A 22439-nucleotide genomic window follows, 5' to 3' on the forward strand; every position below is an offset into this window, starting at 1 on the left:
GGGGTTAGCTGGTTATTATCGAAGGTTTGTTAAAAACTTTTCGATTATAGCATTACCCCTGACTAAACTGTTGAAAAAGGAAATAAAATTTGTTTAGACTCAAGAATGTCAAGAGAGTTTTGAAAAGTTAAAGAAGATTCTTACAGAAGCTCCAGTGTTAGTTCAACCTGAGTCTGGCAAGGATTTTGTAGTGTATAGTGATGCGTCTCATAATGGCTTGGGATGCGTGTTAATGCAAGAAGGCAAGGTGGTGGCCTACGCTTCGAGGCAATTAAAACCTCATGAGAAGAATTATTCGACACACGATTTGGAGATGGCTGCAGTAGTGTTCGCTCTAAAAATATGGCGTCACTACTTGTATGGTGAAAAGTGCTACTTGTATACGGATCACAAGAGTTTAAAGTACTTGATGACTCAGAAAGAGTTGAATCTAAGACAAAGAAGGTGGGTGGAATTTCTCAAAGATTATGATATGGTGATTGATTTCCATCCTAGAAAGGCAAATGTGGTAGCTGATGCCTTGAGTCGAAAGACGTTTGCAACTTTGCGAGCTCTTGATGCTAGATTATCGTTAAGAGGAGATGGTGCAATTTGTGCAGAACTGACTGTCAAGCCAGTATGGCTAAATCGAATTAAAGAATTGCAAGTTAAAGATGAAAAGTGTTTAAAGAGGATACAACAGATAAAGAATGGAGAGGGTACGGATTATGAGATTAAGTCTGACGAGAACTTGTATTATCGAGAAAGATTAGTAATTCCAGATGATGATGAATTAAAGAATGTTTTGTTGACGGAAGCTCATTGTAGCCCATTGATAATGCATCCAAGAGGGAACAAAATGTATATGGATCTCAAGAGTCGATATTGGTGGCCGAGAAGGAAGAAAGACATTACGGAATTTGTATCAAAGTGTTTGACTTGTCAACAAGTCAAAGCTGAGCATCAAGTTCCGTCAGGATTGTTACAACCAATTTCAATTCCTCAATGGAAATGGGAAAACATAACGATGGATTTTGTGACGGGTTTGCCTTTAACTCAGAACAAAAAGGATTCAATCTGGGTAATCGTGGATAGATTGACTAAGTCAGCCCATTTTATTCCAGTACGAACTGATTTCTCCATGGATAGGTATGCTGAATTGTATATAAGAGAGATTATACGTTTGCATGGTATACCTATTTCCATAGTTTCTGATCGGGATCCTAGATTCACATCACGGTTTTGGAAGTCATTACATGGAGCATTGGGAACTCGGTTAAACTTCAGTACATCGTTTCATCCTCAAACTGATGGTCAATCCGAGCGAACTATCCAAATTCTGGAGGATATGCTTAGAGCGAGTGTCATTGAATTCAAAGGATCATGGGAAAAATATTTACCACTTGCTGAATTTGCATACAACAATAGTTATCAGTCAAGCATCAAAATGGCTCCCTATGAAGCTCTTTACGGAAGAAGATGTCGTACGCCCTTGAACTGGTATGAACTTAAGGATCGAGAAGTTATTGGTCCTGAGTTGATTCAAAATACGGAAGAGAAAGTTCAAGTAATTCAGAATAATCTAAAAGCTGCAGCTGATAGACAGAAATCGTATGCCGATTTAAAAAGGAAAGAAATTGAATTTCAAGTCGGAGATAAAGTGTTCTTGAAAGTGTCTCCGTGGAAGAAAATATTGAGGTTTGGACGTAAAGGAAAGTTGAGTCCTCGGTTCATTGGACCTTATGAGATTACTAGGAGGGTAGGATCAGTAGCATATCAGCTAGTTTTGCCACATGAAATGGAAAAGATACACAATGTTTTTTCATGTCTCAATGCTTAGGAAATATAGATCTGATCCATCTCACGTTGTGACTACTGAAGAAATTAAGATTCGACCAGATTTAACTTATGAGGAAGAACCTGTTCAAATATTAGCTCATGAAGTCAAGCAATTAAGGAACAAGACTATTCCATTGGTTAAAGTCTTGTGGAGAAATCACAAAGTAGAGGAAGCAACATGGGAACGTGAAGAGGACATGAGGATTAAGTATCCATACCTCTTTACATAATGAAAATTCGAGGACGAATTTTCTTAAGGGGGAGAGAATTGTAACATCCTCAATACCGGGTTAGTGACTAAATTGAAAAGTTTCAAATTTTGGTGATTAAAATAGAATGAATGAATAGTATAAAGATATATATGTAAATGATTGTGTAGGATTGAATTGAAAGGAAGTAGGAATGGAAGGGCAAAAGAGTCATTGCAAGGATCAATTAATTAAACAAGGGATAAGGATATATATGAATACAAGTGGGTTGAAAAGGAGAGAACCAAAGGCTTCCAGACTTATCTTCTTCTTCTTTCTTCCTTGTACGCGTGAACCAAAACAAAGGTAAGATTTCTGATTATTGAGTTTCTTGTTAAATTTAATATTGGGGTTTTATTATTAGATGATAACTAAGCTTAAGGAAAGCTTAAGTTATCTTAACATCAAAGGATGATTGAGTTAGGAGAGATTTAAGATTTGAAGTTCTTAAATGAAATCTTGGAATAGAGTTCATAACTAGAATTGAAAGTTATATTTGACTTGTCATCAATCTAGTTAAGATATACGAAGTGTTAAAAACGGAATTCAAACATGTTGATTTATTAATGTAATTCTTGAATTACATATGAATGATAGGATTTGAAGGTTTAAGATGAAATAAATGAGTATAAATTGGTTTAAGGATGTGTACTAGAGTTAAGAATGAAAAAGGGGATTAAACATGAATGATTTAATCCAAATGAATGAACTTTCGGGTTCAAAAAGAGGATTCTGGGCAGAGTGCACCGATGCACATTCATGGTGCATCGATGCATCAAGGTTAAAACCCAGAAATTATATGAATGTGCATCGATGCATTAGTAGTGCATCGATGCACTATTTTAAAATAATAACATCGAATGTAATTCGTGCATCGATGCATAAGTAGTGCATCGATGCATCCTGTTAATAATGAAACATCGAATGCAATTGGTGCATCGATGCATAAGGAGTGCATCGATGCATCCCAACAATAATACTACATCGAATACCTTTGATGCACCGATGCATCAGTAGTGCATCGATGCATACCTTCATTAAAAGATGAAATTGACTTTTCTCTTAGTCTAAAGAGTGAACCATTAGAGTATATTAGTTATAATACTGATATACATCCATGTGTGATTATGTAGATACTAAAAGTAAGCTTATTCCGGAACGATCAAAGGATTAGAATCGAAACAAAGCAAAGCTAAGGTGAGTGCATACTAGATGTATATTATAATGGAATAAGACTTGTGATAAGTCTAATCCCTATGTTGATTTTTATAATAAAATAGTTGTGAACATGCATACATGATAATTGTTGTTATACATGCATAAGACATATATATGTTCATGTGATATGATATGTGATATGATATGTGATATGACATGTAATATGAGAACATGATATGAAGTGACATGAGCTACATGATCACAAGAGAAATGACAGAAGTATATGAACATATGAAAAATAAGAATAATGCCCATAGTATACGATATGAGAACTATAGGTGTAGTTGGCATGCCAAGAGTCGAGGGTATAATAGTCCTTCGGGATGTAGTCCTTCGGGATGTAATGGTCATACGGGACATAGATAATAGTCCTACGAGATGAATACTGAACTAAGGTTCGGTGCCCCATGAGGGAATTGATACGAGCTGTGGTGACAGCATTAGTGCACAACCTCAATGTACTCACATACCTCTATTCTCAATAATATACATGGGCAATGCAATTGAAATACCGATTTACAGAGAAAGTGATACAAGAAGGTAAGTTTCGTATGTGCATTATATGATTATATATGTTATCATGTGATAAATAAATGCACATTGAAATGTCATGATCCAATGGTAAGTATGAACATTCATAAGTTTATCGTTGCATATTCATTTATTGCCTCACTAAGTCTATGACTTAGCGTGTAAGTGATTTACACGTAGGTACCAAGAATCAGGAAGAGTGGAAATAGAAGTAGCACAAGCAGCAATACTACTAAGAGATCATATCAGAAGTAAATTGACAAAGTATGTACTTGATGATGTATAGAGTGTTGGTATGTAATAAGTGTTAATTACGAATACTCTGATCGATTTTGTATTTTATGGTCTTATGTAAATTAATGTATTTCGTTTTAATGAAAGTTTTAAAAATTCCCGGGATTTTCTGTAAGAGTTAAAGATTTGAAAAGTCAATGTGACACCTCGGACTTGTATTCGGGTCGGATATGAGTTAAGGGTGTTACATATACATTGTCATAAAATGGTAGAGATCATAAATCGAAAATAAAGTTAAAATATGACTCAATTATTAAAGATTATTATCAGTAAAAGAATATTCCTTCCTCATTGATTTAAAAAACGCGAACCAAATATAAATGAAAAATCAACATCTTTGCATAAAATAAATGCTATTTAGAAACATGCATTGCATTGTTCAACTTAAAATAAAAAGAAATAATTAACAAAATAAAATCAATTTTATTTCAAGTTCACATTTTGTTCAAATGTCGTATCGGATTACAACACTTCAATCAAGTGATGCTTTCCACATCCATTATACAAATTGTTGTTCTTAAAAATATTCAAATAATATCCCATTAATAGATAAAAATATAAAATTGACATAAATGTAATTGGAAATATATGAAATAAAATAATTACAATAAATAGAACTAATAATATTTATTTAATACAATGCAAATAACTACAATATGTAAAAAAAACTATTCATACATAAAGAACTAAAATAAAAAAAACGAACATTGCAAACCAAAATAAAATACCAAAGATAAACATTTAAAAGACCAAAATATGATTAACAGAAACTTGAAGGACTGAAAAGTGATAATAAACAACCCAGGGCCACAAACAAAAATATTAGACAATATAAGCACCATAAACGAAAATAATCCAAAAATAATGTTAAGGACTAAAATAAATTATAGCAAAAGTATGGGGAGATAATTAATAAATTTACCTAAATACATCCATACAAAATAGTGACTAAAACAAAAAAATGCATAAATCACATGGTCAGATTCGAATATTAATAAACATGGCATAATATATATATATATATATTAGTGACTAAAATATAAATTTTGAAACATAAGCATTCAAAACAAAATAATATGAACTTCATTATATGATTGAAAAGTGAAATTACAAAATCTTAGGGACCTACACTATAAATATCCCCAAAGAAATTAAAAGCACATATGAGATTACAAAGATAAGGGTCTAAGCATGCTATTTACCCATAAGCTAGTTACCATAATACAAATAAATTCCTAAAGTTAAAGGACCTATGACTAATTACACCACGATTTGGTGATTGAAACGTAAAAACACGCTAAACATACAAGGACTAAATTAAAAATAACTCTAAAAACATATAACAAACATAAAAATATAAAAATTATAAAAACAGTCCCTACAGGTGATTAACATATAAAAACACGCTAAAGTTAGGGTGAATAAACAACAATTAAACAAAAAATTATAAAACATAAACTTAAATGGTTAATTTATGAAATTGGTCCCTATAGGTGATCATTTTGCAAAAACACGTCGAATGTTGATGGATTTAAATGCAATTTCCCCTTAAGCATTTCTATAAATATCCCCTCTCTCTCTAGAAAATCGACGGGTTGTCAATTGATTATCTTCACCGGCTGTGGTGTCTTCTGCCGTTAGCCGCTATCGCATCGTTGTCGTCACCAGTGGCTGATGGCCACCAAATTACGAGAGGATTGTATCGGCCTCCCTTCTCCGATATGTGGTTGGATTCGCAAGAATCTGCCCCCAAACACCATGAATATAGCTGAAACCGTTTGACCTTCCTCTCTCCGATCCGCCGCCGCCCACTCGTCCCAGTTTTCAAATATGTTGCTTGCCTTGTCGATGTGCTGCTTCTCACTGCTCGGATCTTAGAAAAGAGGCCCCGATCGCCGGTGAAAATCCGACCGAAGGTAACCTTTCCCCTTTTCCTTTTTTTCGTTTGAATTTTTTTTGTGCTTTGTTTCATAAGAAAGAAAAGGAAAAATTTGCTCTAAAACTGTTTTTTTTAATGCTAATAAATTATCGTTTACATTGATTTTCGGTTGGGTTATATACCCAATACAAATTATATGCAAAAAAGATTAAATTTGTTTGTTGGTGGTGGTGGCGGGGTATGCTCGGGATGGCAACAGTATGGTCACTGGCACAACATGGTGACTCGAGCAGGGCATGGTAGGGGTTGTTGGTGGCAGGGTATGGTGATTGAAGAAACCCAACTGGGTTTGGATTGGGTCGGATCTCGAAGTTGGGCCTGGATCCAGATTCTAGGCTCCAGCTCGGTTCTGGTAGGTTGGGTTTCAATGTTAATATGGACTCAGGGATTTGTATTTCGAGCCTTTGGGTGGTTGTTTAGCCTGTAAAATATGTAAACAAAATAAATAATAATAATAATAATTATTATTATTAATAATATTTTTTTCGATCCGAATAAAAATAAGTGTTTGCATTATGATGAAATTGTATCCATAGCTTTGATTTTTAAACACCTGAAGTCTCTTGTATTTGATAAGCTCCTTCAACCTGTTCACAACATAAAGGTAACCATCATCGTCAATGTAACAAAGATCATCCGTCTTTAACCATCCTTCTGAATCAATTGTTGCTGCTGTCATTTCTGCGTTGTTCAGATAACCTAAAATAGCACTAGCCCCATTAATCATAACCTAAAATAGCACTAGTCCCATTAATCATCAAGAGATTTAAAAAATATAATTAATCAATTTCCAAGTCGTTAATATATTCCACAAATTAATCATAATAAAATAGTTTTAGAGTTAATTAGTGATATATAGGGGTTATATAGGAAATAAAATATTTAAAAAAAATCCTTTCGTTTACTTATTATGCATATATTTTTAGGATTGATGCATAATAAAGCCTTTGAACTTGTGAAGAAAATTTTAATTAGGTGTTTGAATTATTATGTACCTTTCATGACAGAGGGCCCCCCTTAGCCAAAGCTCGCTTTCTCATTGACATTTCACGCCGTTCCAGTTTCGGGGTCAACGATTTTGGCTTTCCAGGTTCGGCGACAACAGCCCTACACTGCCGTACTTCCGGCACTCCTCCGCCCTATGCATTGATGCCCCAAACCCCGTCGACTCTGTTAAAGCGTACCCCTGACGTATTTTAACCAATGGAAACTTCTCAAGAAGACTACTGATTAAATCCTTGCTCAGCGGAGCGCCGCCGCACAGGATTGACTGCAGCGAGCTCAAATCGTACTGCTTTCGTATCCAATCAGCTTCCTTCACCAACGTCAGGAGTATAGGTGGCTCGAGTGGGAGGCAAGTGACTCGGTACTTCTGGATTGTCGACAGCATCACGTGCATGTCGAACTTCGCTTTCGTCAGCTTCCCAATGGCGAAGGCTCCGAAGCCGTAGATATGGAACATGGGAACGGTGCAGAAATAGGTTTGCTCTCCGTCCTCTGGGAAGGTCAAGTATTGGAGAAATTGCATTAGTGCCATTAGGTTTCTGTGAGTTGATATTACCCCCTTGCTTGCACCCGTCGTACCCGACGAACAAAGTAGACTCGCCGCCTCATCCTGGTACACTCGGTCCCTGACTCCGATCCGGTCCGTTGGACCCTTCTTTATCATCTCATTAATGGTACCAACTATTTTGACTTGTCCAGTGGCTTCGGTCGTGTCGAGAAGTACAATGGGCAGGGACGATCCAGCCAGTTTCGGAACGACTTGGCCGGTGGTGAAGACGAGGACGGGTTTCGAATCGGCAATATGAAACGCGATTTCGCGGGACGTGTTTAAGGGGTTGCTGGTTGTTATAATAGCTCCGAGATGCATCACGGAGAGAGTCAAACGATGGGGAAGAAGATGGAGTTCGGTGCGATGATGGGAACGACGTTGCCTTTCCGTATTACGGAAATCGGATAAACAAGTTGAAACGGATTCAACCGCACGCCAAAGCTCGGCAAAGGAGAGGTGGCGGCCGGTAGTGGCGTCGATGAAGGCGATTTTGCCGTGGTGAGGGTAAGAGGAGATGAATGTGGATGGAAGTGGAAAGGGAGTGTGTTTGCCATAGAAAGTAGAATTGGAAGAACAAAAACCGGTTCTGTGATCGATTCTTAAGCTGCTAATTTTAGCCATGGAAATTGATTTTTGATTTTTTTTCAGTCACAGACCACCTTCATCTGCTACGTACTTGCCGTCAAGCCTTAGTATTATGTGAGAGATTAAGAGCTTTGATCTGTGCACTGTGAACAAATGATACACATTGTATGATATGCTAATTTCTTTATTAATATGTTATTTCATACTTTGTTCTCTCTGGAAATATTGGCCTTGAACAATTAAGTCTATAGTATGTATATATTATAAATTAATTAATATTTTTTAATATACACAAACTAAAAAAAATATTAAATAATATACAATTGTGAACATTATCTTAATCCAATTTGAGGAGTACAACGACCCAATGCAAACTTAAATATTAGAATAATAAATCAATGTACATTTTAATCACATAGAAATAATTATATTTGCGAATAAAAAATATAAATTAAAATAAACTCAAATCCGGAAAAAGTTTAAACCTAAGTTTGAAACCGGATAAAATCCAAACATAAAGGAACTGTAGTCTGAAAATACAGACTTGAAGAAGCTCTAACTAACCCGACCTAAATCTATCGATCATACCGAATCGACACCTCTAATCTAACTATTCCTTTCATGGTTTCCCAATATAAATAGACAATTTTCATTTCTATACAACCTGTATTATATATTTAATTCAGTAATTATTTTTAAAATTATATTTTATAAACATTATAATTATTCACTGACATTTATTATAATTATTTTTTTTATAAATTTGAAGTCAAAAGTAAGAGATTGTCCGTTTAAATTATTATTTTGGAAGTTAACTATTTATTCCCTATTTATCTAAAAATAATACTTTTGTTCGTATTTGTTATTTTGAAGACTGCCCGTTTTTTTTTTTAATTTTTTACATTTTTAATAATTTTTAAATAAAAATATTTCTGAAAATATTATGGGGTAATATTTTGATGTAACATGTGACACCGTTAAATCCCAAGGAAAATATTATTAGATTTAATAACCAAAGTTGATGAAAGAGGTTAATTGATGAAATATTGAAGTAGGGGAAATTAATTGGATGCAAAATTTTAAGTGGTTTAATTGCTTTTCCAAAATTTTAAAGGCTTTTAGAACCTTTATGATAGTTTGAGGACTAAATTATAACGAGGACTAATTTAGAATCCAAGTAATAGTATAGGGATATTTGGTGCAGTTTAAATCAAATTAATATTTATCACGTTTATTGGGCCTGGCCTTGGCATTAGGTTTCGTCAATTTTGTTTAGCCGATACGCTAAAGCCCAGTATAACGAAGAGAAACGAATCCATGATCCAGTCCAGCATATAAAAAAATCGGGCCTTCAGTTGATAAATTTCGCATCAAGCGGTTTGGGGATCGGTTTAAATCAAAGCAACCGGCGGGTTATTTTACTCCAGCTTCGCACATCTGGGACCATATCTGGTGATTTAGGGTTCGATTGCAGAGAGATGGGAGGGGGAGTACAACTTACAAAGGTGTAACTTTGCATCACCCAAAGCGATGGCATGTTGTCACCGGCAAAGGCTTGTGCGACGTCATGTGGTAATCTTTTTTGTCTCCTTTCCGTTTTTCTTTTCTTTGAATAAATCTATCTTGATATGTCACTGTTTTGCATTTATTGGATGATTCTTTTGAGCTAAGAAATGTGGGAATAGGGTGCAATTTTAATTTGCATAGCTGAATATAGAATTCATGGATGTGCCGTTAAAGTGAAATTTTAATTTATATTGAACTAGGGTTTTAGCTGAAAATTTATGCAAAAGGCTTCAATTCGGATCAAGTTAATTGATTCTCTGAGGGTTTTATGTCTTAGAATTAATCTTATTTTCCTGGTTAAGCTGTTGTTGTGCAAGCATTTTTTATTAATAATCATGGATGTTGATGGTTTAGATTTTGCTTTGAACATTTTGTTGGTATGAGTATGACATCGGAAGCGAAGTTTCTCGTAAACAGTAATAAATGTTATACTGAAATGCTGGTGGATTTTCTGAAGTTTCTTGGTATCTGGTGTGCTTCAGGTTTTGGGTCATGTACAGGGCTAAGCTAGATGGTCCTGTTGTATTGGTATGAAATTCCTTGTTTCAACTGTCTTAGTTATTGATCATTATTAACTTGCTTTCGGTCCTGGACTGACTTTGTTGCTGTTAGGGTTGGAGACACCCTTGGGAGGGCCATGATGATCATTCTTACAGTCATGGAGATACGCATTAGGTACTGTTTTTGCTTTTTATGCGACTGCATAGCATGGCTTGTTTAGTTTCAGTTTTGCATTCAAAAGGAGTTTTCCCGATGCTTGAAAGGTTTATCTTTTTTCGTCTACTATGAGGTGTTATTGAAATTTCAATGCGTTGTTACATTAAGATTTATGCCTATATATTTGTGCTTCGAGTCCATATAACTTTAAGGTTTTATGGTCTGCTATACTGGTCATGTAATTAATGTCGTTTGCATATGTATGCATAAGGGAGTAAGGATTATCGCTAATACTATAAGGGTGCGTTTGGTTCACGGAATGTAAGATTATCAGTGAGAATAAAATATTACCAGAGAATAGAATTACTGGGAATGTTGTATTTTGTGTTTGGTTGGTTTAACAGGAATGTAAGATTACCGTGTTTGGTTAAAGGAATAAAAGATTATTGGAATGTATATTTGACCAAATTGTCCTTATTATATATTTGTATAATATTACAAATTGTAAAATATTTATATGTTTTCTTTAAAAAATTAAATTCATAATATTTATATAATTTTTTTACAAAATTAAAAATATAAAAAAAGTTTAATGAAAGGGTAAATTTTTTTTTAACACCTGAACTTCATATAAAATTTTAATTATAGATTTTTTTTTTGTAAATCTAAAATAATTTAAGGATAAATTTGTAATTTAACCTTCGTAGAATTTTTATTATTCAATGACAGAAGAAGGATATTTTTGAAAATAAAAATAAAAATTTAATGGTATTTTAGTCAAAAACGTCGGTAATGTTACAATACCTAAGGGAATAGAGGTAATGACATTCCCGATAATATACCGAAAAAAATCTACTATTGGTAATAAAACATTACCGAGAATGAGATTCACGGCCAACCAAACATGGGAATATAGGATTTCCATGGAATGAGAATCCCACATTCCTTGAACCAAACACCCCTAATAGAGATGAGATAAACCGAGGATTGTCATTGTTATTATCAGGTATTCAAGTATTACCAATTTCTATGTTTTCCTATTATGTTGCTCGGTTAGGAGACCTTGGGATGTTAATATTCATCTGCTCCAACATTTAGATCGTATCTTTTGCGCCGTATATGTGTCTGTTGCCAATTATATAGTGTGCACATAGTTTGTTGTGATACTCATCCAAGTATAGGTGTAGGTAATATTATATTCATGTTTTGACACGAAAGAAACTTGATTTTCTATCGCAGTGATTATTGGCAATGTGTTTAACAGCCGCCGGAAGACGATTATCGGATTATAGGCTGCTGTTGGAGATGCTGTTCTGAGTCTTCTTGTTAATTGTTCGGTTTGAATAAAGTGTTTGTGAAGAAAGATTGTGGGGATAATGAGATAAAAAAACGAAACTCCATTTCAATCATGGTTTTTTGTTGATTTTAATCATGGATTTGTTTGAATGAATGTGTTGTTGCTTGTGCACCCCTTTGTTCAGTTGAAGCATTCTTGGTATTAGTCTACAGCATAATTGATAGTATTAATCAAGATTTTTTAAATTAAAAATTAAATATATATATATATATATATATATATATATATATCGAATGAGTAGCATGTCAACTATAGATGAGGCTAGGGATGAGTAAAATATATTGCTTTTTTTGTCTTAAATATATATATATATATATTATTAATTAAGAAAAAAAATTGAATAAATATATTTTATAATCACAATAAACAATTCAATATATATGCGCGGGCGCGCTAATTATGTTAGTTGTTAGGCTGGCAATTTACGCATACAAAAGGAAAATAAATAAATTTGATTCAGCAGCGCAGCAAGATTATTTTCGTGCCCGTGGCATGCGTGAAGAGTGAACAACCGCAGATGTTTATTTATTTATTGAGAAAATAATCTCAGTGATCGAAAATTTCTTATAATATATGATTTTGACCAACTTTTTTTCGATTTGTCAAAATGACCAACAAAATCGCAACGCGATCTCCAGTATCGCAACGCGATCTCCAGTATCGCAACGCGATCTCCAGATTCACAACGCGATTTTGACTATCGCATTGCGATTTTCCAAAATCGCAACGAGAATATGTAAATCGCAACGCGATTCTGACTATCGCAATGCGATTCTGACTGTCGCAACGCTGAATTTCAAATTCGCAACAGGTTTTAGTTTCGCAACACAAATGTTTTGGATATATAACTACGCAGCAGAAGCAACTCATAACCTAAATCGCAACTCATTCCATCTCCATCTATCACTCTCTCCGGCGACATCCGTTCATATATCCAACGACATCCTTCCCCATCCGTCAACATGTTTTAGTTTCGCAGCTCGTTTGTTTAGTAAATTAATTTACAATAATGAAATCATCTAATGTTGATCATGTTTGGATAGATTTGTGTTTTAGAGGGTCATGGGAGAATGTTCATGGTGTTTTACAATATATGTCTTTACCCATGAATCTTCAACTAAAACTGTCATTAAAAAAGTTAACTTATGAAACTCTAATGTTATATATTGCAAATAAATTAAATTTAGAGCCCTTAAGTCGATTTAGGCTATCTTATCAGAGAAAATGTAAAGTTTATTTGTTAACCGAAAATTAAGATGTTGAACGATTCATTGCTTACATTAGTGTTTCGCAAGATGATGTTACATTGTATGTTGTTGAACCTAGAAGTAGTGAAGTTGGGTCAGTAGCAGGTAGTAATCAACTAAGTTTTTCAACCCCAGTTTATGGTGCTCAAAATTTAATGGTTCTACCACAATTTCATCACCAAGCAAATTTGTTTCACCACATTTCCAATACCAAACACAATCTCAAAACCCACAACCTTTCCCTAATCCAAATCCCAATCAACTTTCAGCACCAAATTCCAGTTTTCGTATTGACCAGTTAGACGATGATGAGCCAACAGAAAAAATTGTGAGTACTAGTCAGTATTCAAAATTTGATCTTGGTCAATACCCGGACTTTGATCTTGGTCAATACTCAGATTTTGATGATGTTTCAGAAGAAGAAACAGACCATGCGTGTAATGATTTTGATATTGGTCAATACCCGAATTTTGATGATGAAACAGCCGCTGCCGAGGAAGATGTTGTTGATGATAATGAGGAGGAAGTTACGACTGTGAATGAACATGTTGAACATCCATTCTGTAATTCATATAACCCTGAAGAAGAAGAAAAAAAGAAGAAATCCCCGAAGAAAATGTCACGGGAGTATAACTGGAATATGCCAGAATTACTTCAGATACTGGAAGAAGAGTTGGTAAAGATAGCAATTGATTGTTACACAAAAATTATTCGTATCAAGAAAGATGATTGTTTTGATACAAAGGAAGACTTGAAGATAGCTTTGTATACGAAATGTGTGGAAGATGGCTATCAACTAAAAGTTAACAAATCAAGCAAAGATCGTTTCGAAACAAGGTGTATGATTGACAAAAATTATATGTGGCATATGATTGCAAAGAGGATAAAAGATTGCGAAATGTTTCAAGTTAGGACTTTTATTGATAAACATACATGTTCAAGAACCCAAGTTTTCCTTAACATAGACAGGCAAACAAAAAGGTGTTGGGTGGTTTTCTGGCTAAGTTAATATTTTTGAATGGCAGGGTATATCGGAGACATGAAATTATGACTAACATGAATGCTCGGTTCAAGATTAGTATCTCATATTTTCAAGCTTGGAGAGCCAAATGTTATGCCTTGGAATTGTTGAGGGGGTCGCCAGAAACATCGTTTGCCCAACTGCCGGCTTATTGTCACAATTTAAAGCTGAAAAATCCTGGGTCGGTAACTCATATCAAAACAGATAGAGATGGACGCTTTGAGTTGCTGTTTATCTCCATTGGTGCTGCGGTTAGTAAATCAATATAATTTTGTTGACTCATTTTTGTTAGTTACATGCATTTCACATTTAAATGATTATATTTCTTGTGTATATGATTTTTTAGATTCGTTCGTTTATTACTTGCATGCGCCCAGTTATTATAGTTGACGAAGCACATTTAAAAGGTTGATACCTTGGAGTAAACTTATTAGCAATAGTCATAGATGCTAACAATGGGATACTGCCAATAGTTTACGGGGTTGGCAAATCTGAAACCTCTGATTCATGGACATGGTTTATAGGGCATCGTAGGGATTGCATAGGTCTTATTAGCAATCTGACAATCATATCCGATAGGGCAAACTCAATTGACAATACTGTTAGAAGGTGTTTCCCAGATGCTTTTCATGGACTTTGTGGTGTTCATTTGTATAGAAATCTAAAATCAAGGTCTTCTGGTATAAAAAATCACAAATGGGCATACTGGAAGGCTGTAAAAGCTTATCGGGAAGTGGATTTTAATAAGCATATAAATTGTTTAAGACGTGTTTTACCTCAGTGTGCTCAAACACTATAAGATGTCGGGTTTGAAAGATGGTCAAGAGTACATCAACTTGGAGCAATATATGGTTTCATGACGTCTAATAGTGCAGAATCAATAAACGCTCTAAGTCGTCATTCCCGGAAATTACCCATTACTATGTTATTGGAGTTTTTTCAAGCCTCTATTCAACAGTGGTACTACAAGAAAAGAAATCATGCATGTATTATTTCTTTAAATTCGTAACTTATCATATATTTTACTAAGTATTATTTATTTAAATTTAAAGGAACATTGGAACATCGTGTTACACCATGAACTGAAAAAAAGATAACGAAACGTGTTGTGAAGTCAACGTCATGGAGAGTTGAACCATGTTCAAACACTTTGTTTGAAGTACAGGATAATAACTTAAATGGGCTTGTCGATCTAAATGCAAAGATGTGTAGTTGTATGAAATGGCAAACATCTGGTTATCCGTGTGGCCATGTTATAAAAGTTGCTCTTCATCTAAACCAAGATGATTTAAGCGCATACGCTATGGATTGTTACACTATAGAAGTATATCGACAGACTTATGCCGAGATTATCTACCCTATTCTACATCCTTCTGAGTGGGACATACCAGATGACTTACAAATAGTTTTGCCACCAGCCATGGACAGAAGGCTACCTGGCCGACCAAAAATTCACGATCGTATACCGTCTAAAGGTGAAGAGAAGAAGAGATCGACATGTAGTCGGTGCAAGGAAAGTGGTCATACAAGGTTGACATGTGGATCACCAGTGCCATCACAATCATCTTTTCCTCTACCAAAATATGGATCCTCATCAAAATCCAAAGCTCATATGGTGTCAAGAAAAAGGCAATCAAAATCGCAATCAAAATCAAAATCCAAATCACAACCGGCTTCACCTTTTGGGACTATTAACTTAGGTGATTTTTAAATGAAAACGTTGTATTATGTGTATTTTATGTGTAAACTTTTAACATTTTCAGTTAGGCATGTATTAGTAACTTGAGTTTGAACATTGTTATGATCTGTTCAGTTGTTATCACTTATTACACATTCATTTGAATATCGCAACGCGAATTTGACTATTATGTGTATTTTATGTGTAAACTTTTAACATTTTCAGTTAGGCATGTATTAGTAACTTGAGTTTGAACATTGCTATGATCTGTTCAGTTGTTATCACTTATTACACATTCATTTGAATATCGCAACGCGAATTTGACTATCGCAACTCAAAAATCGCAACGCGAATTTGACTATCGCAACGCGAATTTGACTATCACAACGCGAATTTGACTATCGCAACGTGAATTTGATTATCGCAACGGGAATTTGACTATCACAACGAGAAAATCGCAAAGCGTATTAGACTATTGCAACGCGAATTGACTTTCGAGTTGCGATTTTGGCTTTCACATTGCGATTTTAACTTTCGCATTGCGATTTTGACTTTCGCATTGCGATTTTGAGTTTAGCGTTACGAAAGTGTACCTTCAACAAGTCTTTTGCCTTCAATATGATGCATATTGAAATCAACAAATCAACTTTTACATTTCAATCAATTAAATAAGCACAAATAAGAATTATTTACACATCAATTAAACAAATCAACTTTTACAAATCAACTTTTATAAATCAATTAAACAAGCACAAATAAGAATTATTTACACATCAATTAAACAAATCAACTTTTACAAATTAATTAAACAAATCAGACTTTTAAGAATCAATTAAACAATAAAAAAATGTACCACAGACAGTTGTTTATGCACCCATACATCAATTTCACGCAGCTCACTTCAGGATTAACATGTAGAAACTAAACATTTGCTCAAACAACACTTTCTACACATCTAAAACCAACAAACATCAAATTATTATTGAATTCTAGGTACTTAACAACACTTGCATTTGACTTACAAATTGTTTATGGACACTTTCATAACGCGGATGCAGGTAGGCAGCATCTCGCATATATCGCTCTAGCCATAAAATGCCGAAACCACAAGCCTACTGTACCTCTATCTCTATCGGTGGGAGGTAGAAACTGTGTACTTCCTGTCGTCAAACGCTCCAAGCACATGCATATGAGAGGACCACAATCCCCTCTGGCTTCATGCGTTTGTTGTGGCGCGGTCACGTCTCTGATAACTGTGACATTGAACTTCTTTGGCTTCTTGTTTCCAGAATAAGTCCAATAATTAATCGCATCCAAGAATTTAGCCAAATGAGAGCTTCATCCCTTAATAATATCTCTCAAATCAGATAATGATATGTAATTTATCATGTTGTCATATACTATTATCTTCATGGATGAGAGCTGAAGCTCGACGAGAAGCCAATAAGTACGTTCCAAAACAGGGATAAACACCTGCAATCATAAGTAATAATTCAAATTGCACACTTATTTATGAACACCTTTAAAATATTTAAAAAATAAATACTAACCTTATCAACCTCCCACCACGCAGGATAAAGTTTAGCTTGTCCATTAGCCAACACATATGATTCCTGTCGTTGATTCTTCAAGTGAACTACGTGAAAAGACGTCGGCATAATTGTATATCGCGTATTTTTTTTATTTTTCCTCAATTTCCTTACTATTAGAAGACGTGACACCCATGCATCAATATGCTGTTTTACAAAAAAAAGACATATATTAGTGAATTACATAAATTAAAAAAAAATTAATCAAAATGAAATATATGAAGAAATATAAGACTTACCCCCCATCGAAATAGCCTTTGTCTTCAACCCCTAATAACACACCCCACCAAGACCGGTCAATCAACAAATGCATATCATCGTTGAGTTTGTATATGTCAGCGTAACACCCCTGGATCTGCTCATATAGATAAAAATCAACTGCGGTCTTAGCCCAAAGGGTATTATCCAGAATTGTTACGGTAATTGTCTCCTCTCCACTTCATCTGCCGGAATGGTATTGGCCGGTAACTCATACGAAAACCAACAGTCATCCATCATGTCCGGCACGTGAGGGGGTTTCTCAATAATTTGACATATTACGCCGTGTGAATCGGGCTCTTGAATGGTGGGAGAGACCTCTTCAACGATGACAGGGGCCTCTTGAACGGTGGGAGGGGACTCTTGAGGGATGATAGAGGCCTCTTGAACGATAGGAGATGCCTCTTGAACGATGACAGGTGAGTCGGGCTTCTTCTTACAGAGTCTTCGCACTATTGGGGTGAACGGAGACGTAATGGCACGTGCACGCCGTCTGATGCGTGAACCCCGTCATGCAAGAAAAACTCGACGTAAAGCATCTACCTTATCGGGCCGCTAAAAATAAATTAATACATAAATCAGTAAATAAACAGACATGATATTAAACAGTGAAAACAAAGACAAATATGTTTCAAACTTGCACAGTATTCACTCAAGTCATTATTCTATCATAGTTCACAAAATGCATCAGATAATATTCTGGAAGTAAGCACTTATATAAACATTTAAAAGGACATCATATAGGTTTAGTGCATGTTCAAGGACAACATAAAGAGTAGTAGTTTATTCTTGAAACTTAAATTTGCAACACTATGAAGTTAGTATTTGTCTTTATCTTTTAGTTGAAGTAATGCAATCCATTAGAGTTTCAATTTGCAGAAGAAGAATAGTTTCTGAAACTTAAAATCGTAACACGAAACTTAAAATCGCAACGCAAAAATGACTATCGCAACGCGGAAATGACTATCGCAACGCGAATTTGACTATCGCAACGGGATAATCACAATACGAAATAAAAATCGCAACGCGAAACCAAAATCGAAACGCGAAACCAAAATCAAAACGCAAAACTAAATTCGCATTGTGATTTTCACGTTGCGATTTTTATTTCGCATTACGATTATCCTGTTGCGATAGTCAAATTCGCGTTGCGTTAGTTATTTCCGCGTTGCGATAATCATTTTTGCGTTGCGATTTTAAGTTTCGTATTCCGACTATTCTTCTTCTACAAATTTAAACTTGAGTGGATTGCATTACTTCAACCAAAAGACAAAACAAAGACAAATATTAACTTCACAGGGTTATTTTAGAACTGTTTAGCAGTATTGACAGCAACCGAATGAATTTACTAAGCAATCTAAGTGAAATGGTTAATCTAAGTGAAATTACGAGTAAATCAAGTTAAATATGAAAAATCTTAAACTTACCTCGTTGCGTAGAGTATGAACCTCATTCTACAACGATGCTACCATCTCACGTAGAGCCGCTATGTAACATCCCAAACTATGGGTTAGTGACTAAACGGTAAAGTTTCAGAATTTAGTGGTTAAAATAGAAGAATGGATTAGTTCAATGATTTATCTGGAGATAAATCCTAAAAGTTTTAGTAATTATTAAAGGAATTAAAGGGCAAAATGGTCTTTTTATCTAAAAGATAATTATCTTATCTCTTTATTAAGAGATAAGCATATAGGGAGATATTTCTCCAGAACTTCTCCTTCTCCTTCCTCTCCTCTCGTAACTCCAAGCTTAAAGGTGAGTCTTCTACTTAGTTAATTATTTGTTAATTTTAAGATTTGGGTTTTGATCATTAGATGATAACTAAGCTAAAGGAAAGCTTAAGTTATCTTAACATCAAAGGATGATGGAGTTAGGAGAGATTTAAGATTTGAAGTTCTTAAATGAAATCTTGGAATAGAGTTCATAACTATAATTGAAAGTTAAATTTGACTTGTCATAAATCTAGTTAAGATATATGAAGTGTTAAAAGTGGAATTCAAACATGTTGGATTATTGATGTAATTCTTGAATTTCATATGAAGGATAGGATTTGAAGGTTAAAGATGAAATAAATGTGTATAAATTGGTTTAAGGATGTGTACTAGAGTTAAGAATGAAAAAGGGGATGAAACATGAAAGATTTAATCCAAAATGAATGAACTTTCGGGTTCAAAAAGAGGATTCTGGGTAGAGTGCACCGATGCACATTCATAGTGCATCGATGCATCAAGGTTAAAACCCAGAAATTGTTTGAATGTGCACCGATGCATTGGTAGTGCATCGATGCACTCTTTTAAAATAAAGACATCGAATGTAATTCGTGCATCGATGCATAAGTAGTGCATCGATGCATCCCATTAATAGTGAAACATCGAATGCAATCGGTGCATCGATGCATAAAGAGTGCATCGATGCATCCCAACAATAATACTACATCGAATACCTTTTATTAACCGATGCATCAGTAGTGCATCGATGCATACCTTCATTAAAAGATGAAATTGACTTTTCTCTTAGTCTAAAGAGTGAACCATTAGAGTATATTAGTTATAATACTGATATAGATCCATGTGTGATTATGTAGATACTAAAAGTAAGCTTATTCCAGAACGATCAAAGGATTAGAATCGAATCAAAGCAAAGCTAAGGTAAGTGCATACTATATGTATAGTATAATGGAATAAGACTGTTGATAAGTCTAATCCTTATGTTGATTTTTATAATACAATGATTGTGAACATGCATACATAATAATTATGGTGATATGATATGTGATATGAGAACATGATATGAATTAAGTGATATGAGCTACATGATCTACGTGAATGTATGCACTTGTGATACATGTGATATGATATGAAATATATAATTACACATACATGTGGTATGTGACAGAAGAGAAAGAACAAGTGATATGAAAGGTATAAGAATAATGTCCATAGTATACGATATGAGAACTATAGGTGTAGTTGGCATGCCAAGAGTCGAGGGTTTACATATGTTTAAAGGCACATATGAACAGTTTACATATGTTTAAAGGCACATATGAACAATTTACATATGTTTAAATGCACATATGAACAGTTTACATATGTTTAAAGGCACATATGAACAGTTTACATATGTTTAAAGACACATATGAACAGTTTACATATGTTTAAAGGCACATATGAACAGTTTATATTGTGACCTCTGGATCGTGGTCCTTCAGGATGAATACTGAACTAAGGTTCGGTGCCCCACGAGGGAATTGATACGAGCTGTGGTGACAGCATTAGTGCACAACCTCAATGCACTCACATACCTCTATTCTCAATAATATACATGGGCAATACAATTGAAATACCGAATTAAAGTGAAAGTGATACAAGAAGGTAAGTTTCGTATGTGCATTATATGATTATATATGTTATCGTGTGATAGATACATGCATCTTGAAATGTCATGATCCAATGGTAAGTATGAACATTCATAAGTTTATTGTTGCATATTCATTTATTGCCTCACTAAGTCTATGACTTAGCGTGTAAGTGATTTACACGTAGGTACAAAGAATCAGGAAAAGTGGAAATAGAAGTAGCACGGACAACAATACTACTAAGAGATCAGATCAGAAGTAATTGAAAAAGTATGTACTTGGTTATGTATAGAATGTGGGCATGTAATAAGTGTTAATTACGAATACTCTGATCGATTTTGTATTTTATAGTTTTATGTAAATTAATGTATTTCGTTTTAATGAAAGTTTTAAAAATTCCCGTGATTTTCTATAAGTGTCAAAGTTTGAAAAGTCAATGTGACACCTCGGACTTGTATTCGGGTTGGATATGAGTTAAGGGTGTTACACGCTACCTCACTACGTAAAGTAGATACCTCGTCACGCCATGCACCATTGTCATCGCGTAAAGTACTGACCTCCTCACGCAAGGCATTGACCTCATCACGTAACTCCCCTAACTCATCCCGTGGAGGTGGAGAACAGGGAGATAAATATCGTGGCATCTTTGCCGGTTACCTATCATGAGGTGATGGTGGAGAAGAGGCTCGATGATATGACAGAATAGATGATGGCTCTCGTTGTAGAGGTGTATAGTGTGGTCGATCAGGTGATGGCTCTCGAAGTGGAGGCTGCTCATCATCTGTGCCATCAAAAAAATGCTTACTAGCTTGCCACCAATCAGTGGCAAGCTCAGCCTCCGTGGGTTTCAGCCTCTGTAATGGAGTGTTGGCATCCTAACAATATAAAAGCTCAAACAAAGTTAAACGTGTACTAGTAATAACTTGTTTATATATGGTAGTATTTGTGTTAACTTACATCATTTATTGTCGTATACCGTAGTAACTCTTCCCAAATCAACAACCGCCGTTTCCTCTTCCAGGAAATAACTCTAGGAATATCATTTGAAGTTTTTAATGCATATGTCTGCATGTCGGGAAAAGCCTCAAATATCCAAATCTACAAAAACAATATAATACACAAACATTAGTAATTGTTAAATAATTAATTATAATTTTAGAAACATTAAATAGAAATTATTACCTTAAAGGCCCAAATAAAGCCTGGCAAAGTGTATTTGGAACCATCGCCACACAAACTTTTGCGGTCATCAAAGGCAGACGACAACTTATTCCAGGTAGCTTTCCATAGATACAAACTCCACGTAAACAAGTTCCATGCATTTAGGTCCTCTACCAATAATATTAGGTCCTTAGGAATAGGTTGTCTGGCCTCTCTGCCTAAAAAGCCGGCATGCAAAAGTACTAAAAGGCATACTCGGACAACATTGACGTCATCCATCCGAGTAAAACCATCTTTCTTATTCAATAATCTCGTCAAGTCGTCGACGTGTAAATTCGGCTTCTCCATTGACAGCTCAA

General features: G+C 34.8%; 2 protein-coding genes across 2 annotated transcripts; one reads left to right on the top strand and one right to left on the bottom strand.

Annotated features, from left to right (window-relative positions):
- Window positions 1-6610: 6610 nt before the first annotated feature.
- Window positions 6611-8267, bottom strand: LOC120198620 (4-coumarate--CoA ligase-like 5). The gene is made up of 2 exons (XM_039199928.1): window positions 7044-8267; window positions 6611-6747 (listed from the first exon to the last, which is right to left on the bottom strand). Exon 1 carries the CDS (start codon window positions 8222-8224, stop codon window positions 7118-7120), a length of 1107 nt encoding a protein of 368 aa, XP_039055859.1. The 5' UTR covers window positions 8225-8267; the 3' UTR covers window positions 6611-6747; window positions 7044-7117.
- Window positions 8268-9644: 1377 nt separating this feature from the next.
- LOC120198443 (NADH dehydrogenase [ubiquinone] 1 beta subcomplex subunit 2-like) lies at window positions 9645-11879 on the top strand (the record flags this gene model as incomplete). The annotated part of the gene is made up of 4 exons (XM_039199791.1): window positions 9645-9760; window positions 10237-10282; window positions 10367-10429; window positions 11651-11879. Coding segments are annotated over 3 exons (225 nt in total), but the record flags the coding sequence as incomplete, so codon positions are not given.
- Between the last annotated feature and the right edge of the window lie 10560 nt (window positions 11880-22439).

This window comes from Hibiscus syriacus, unplaced genomic scaffold (assembly GCF_006381635.1).
Source record: "Hibiscus syriacus cultivar Baekdansim isolate YM2019G1 unplaced genomic scaffold, ASM638163v2 tig00117056_pilon, whole genome shotgun sequence".
Lineage (NCBI taxonomy): Eukaryota > Viridiplantae > Streptophyta > Magnoliopsida > Malvales > Malvaceae > Hibiscus > Hibiscus syriacus.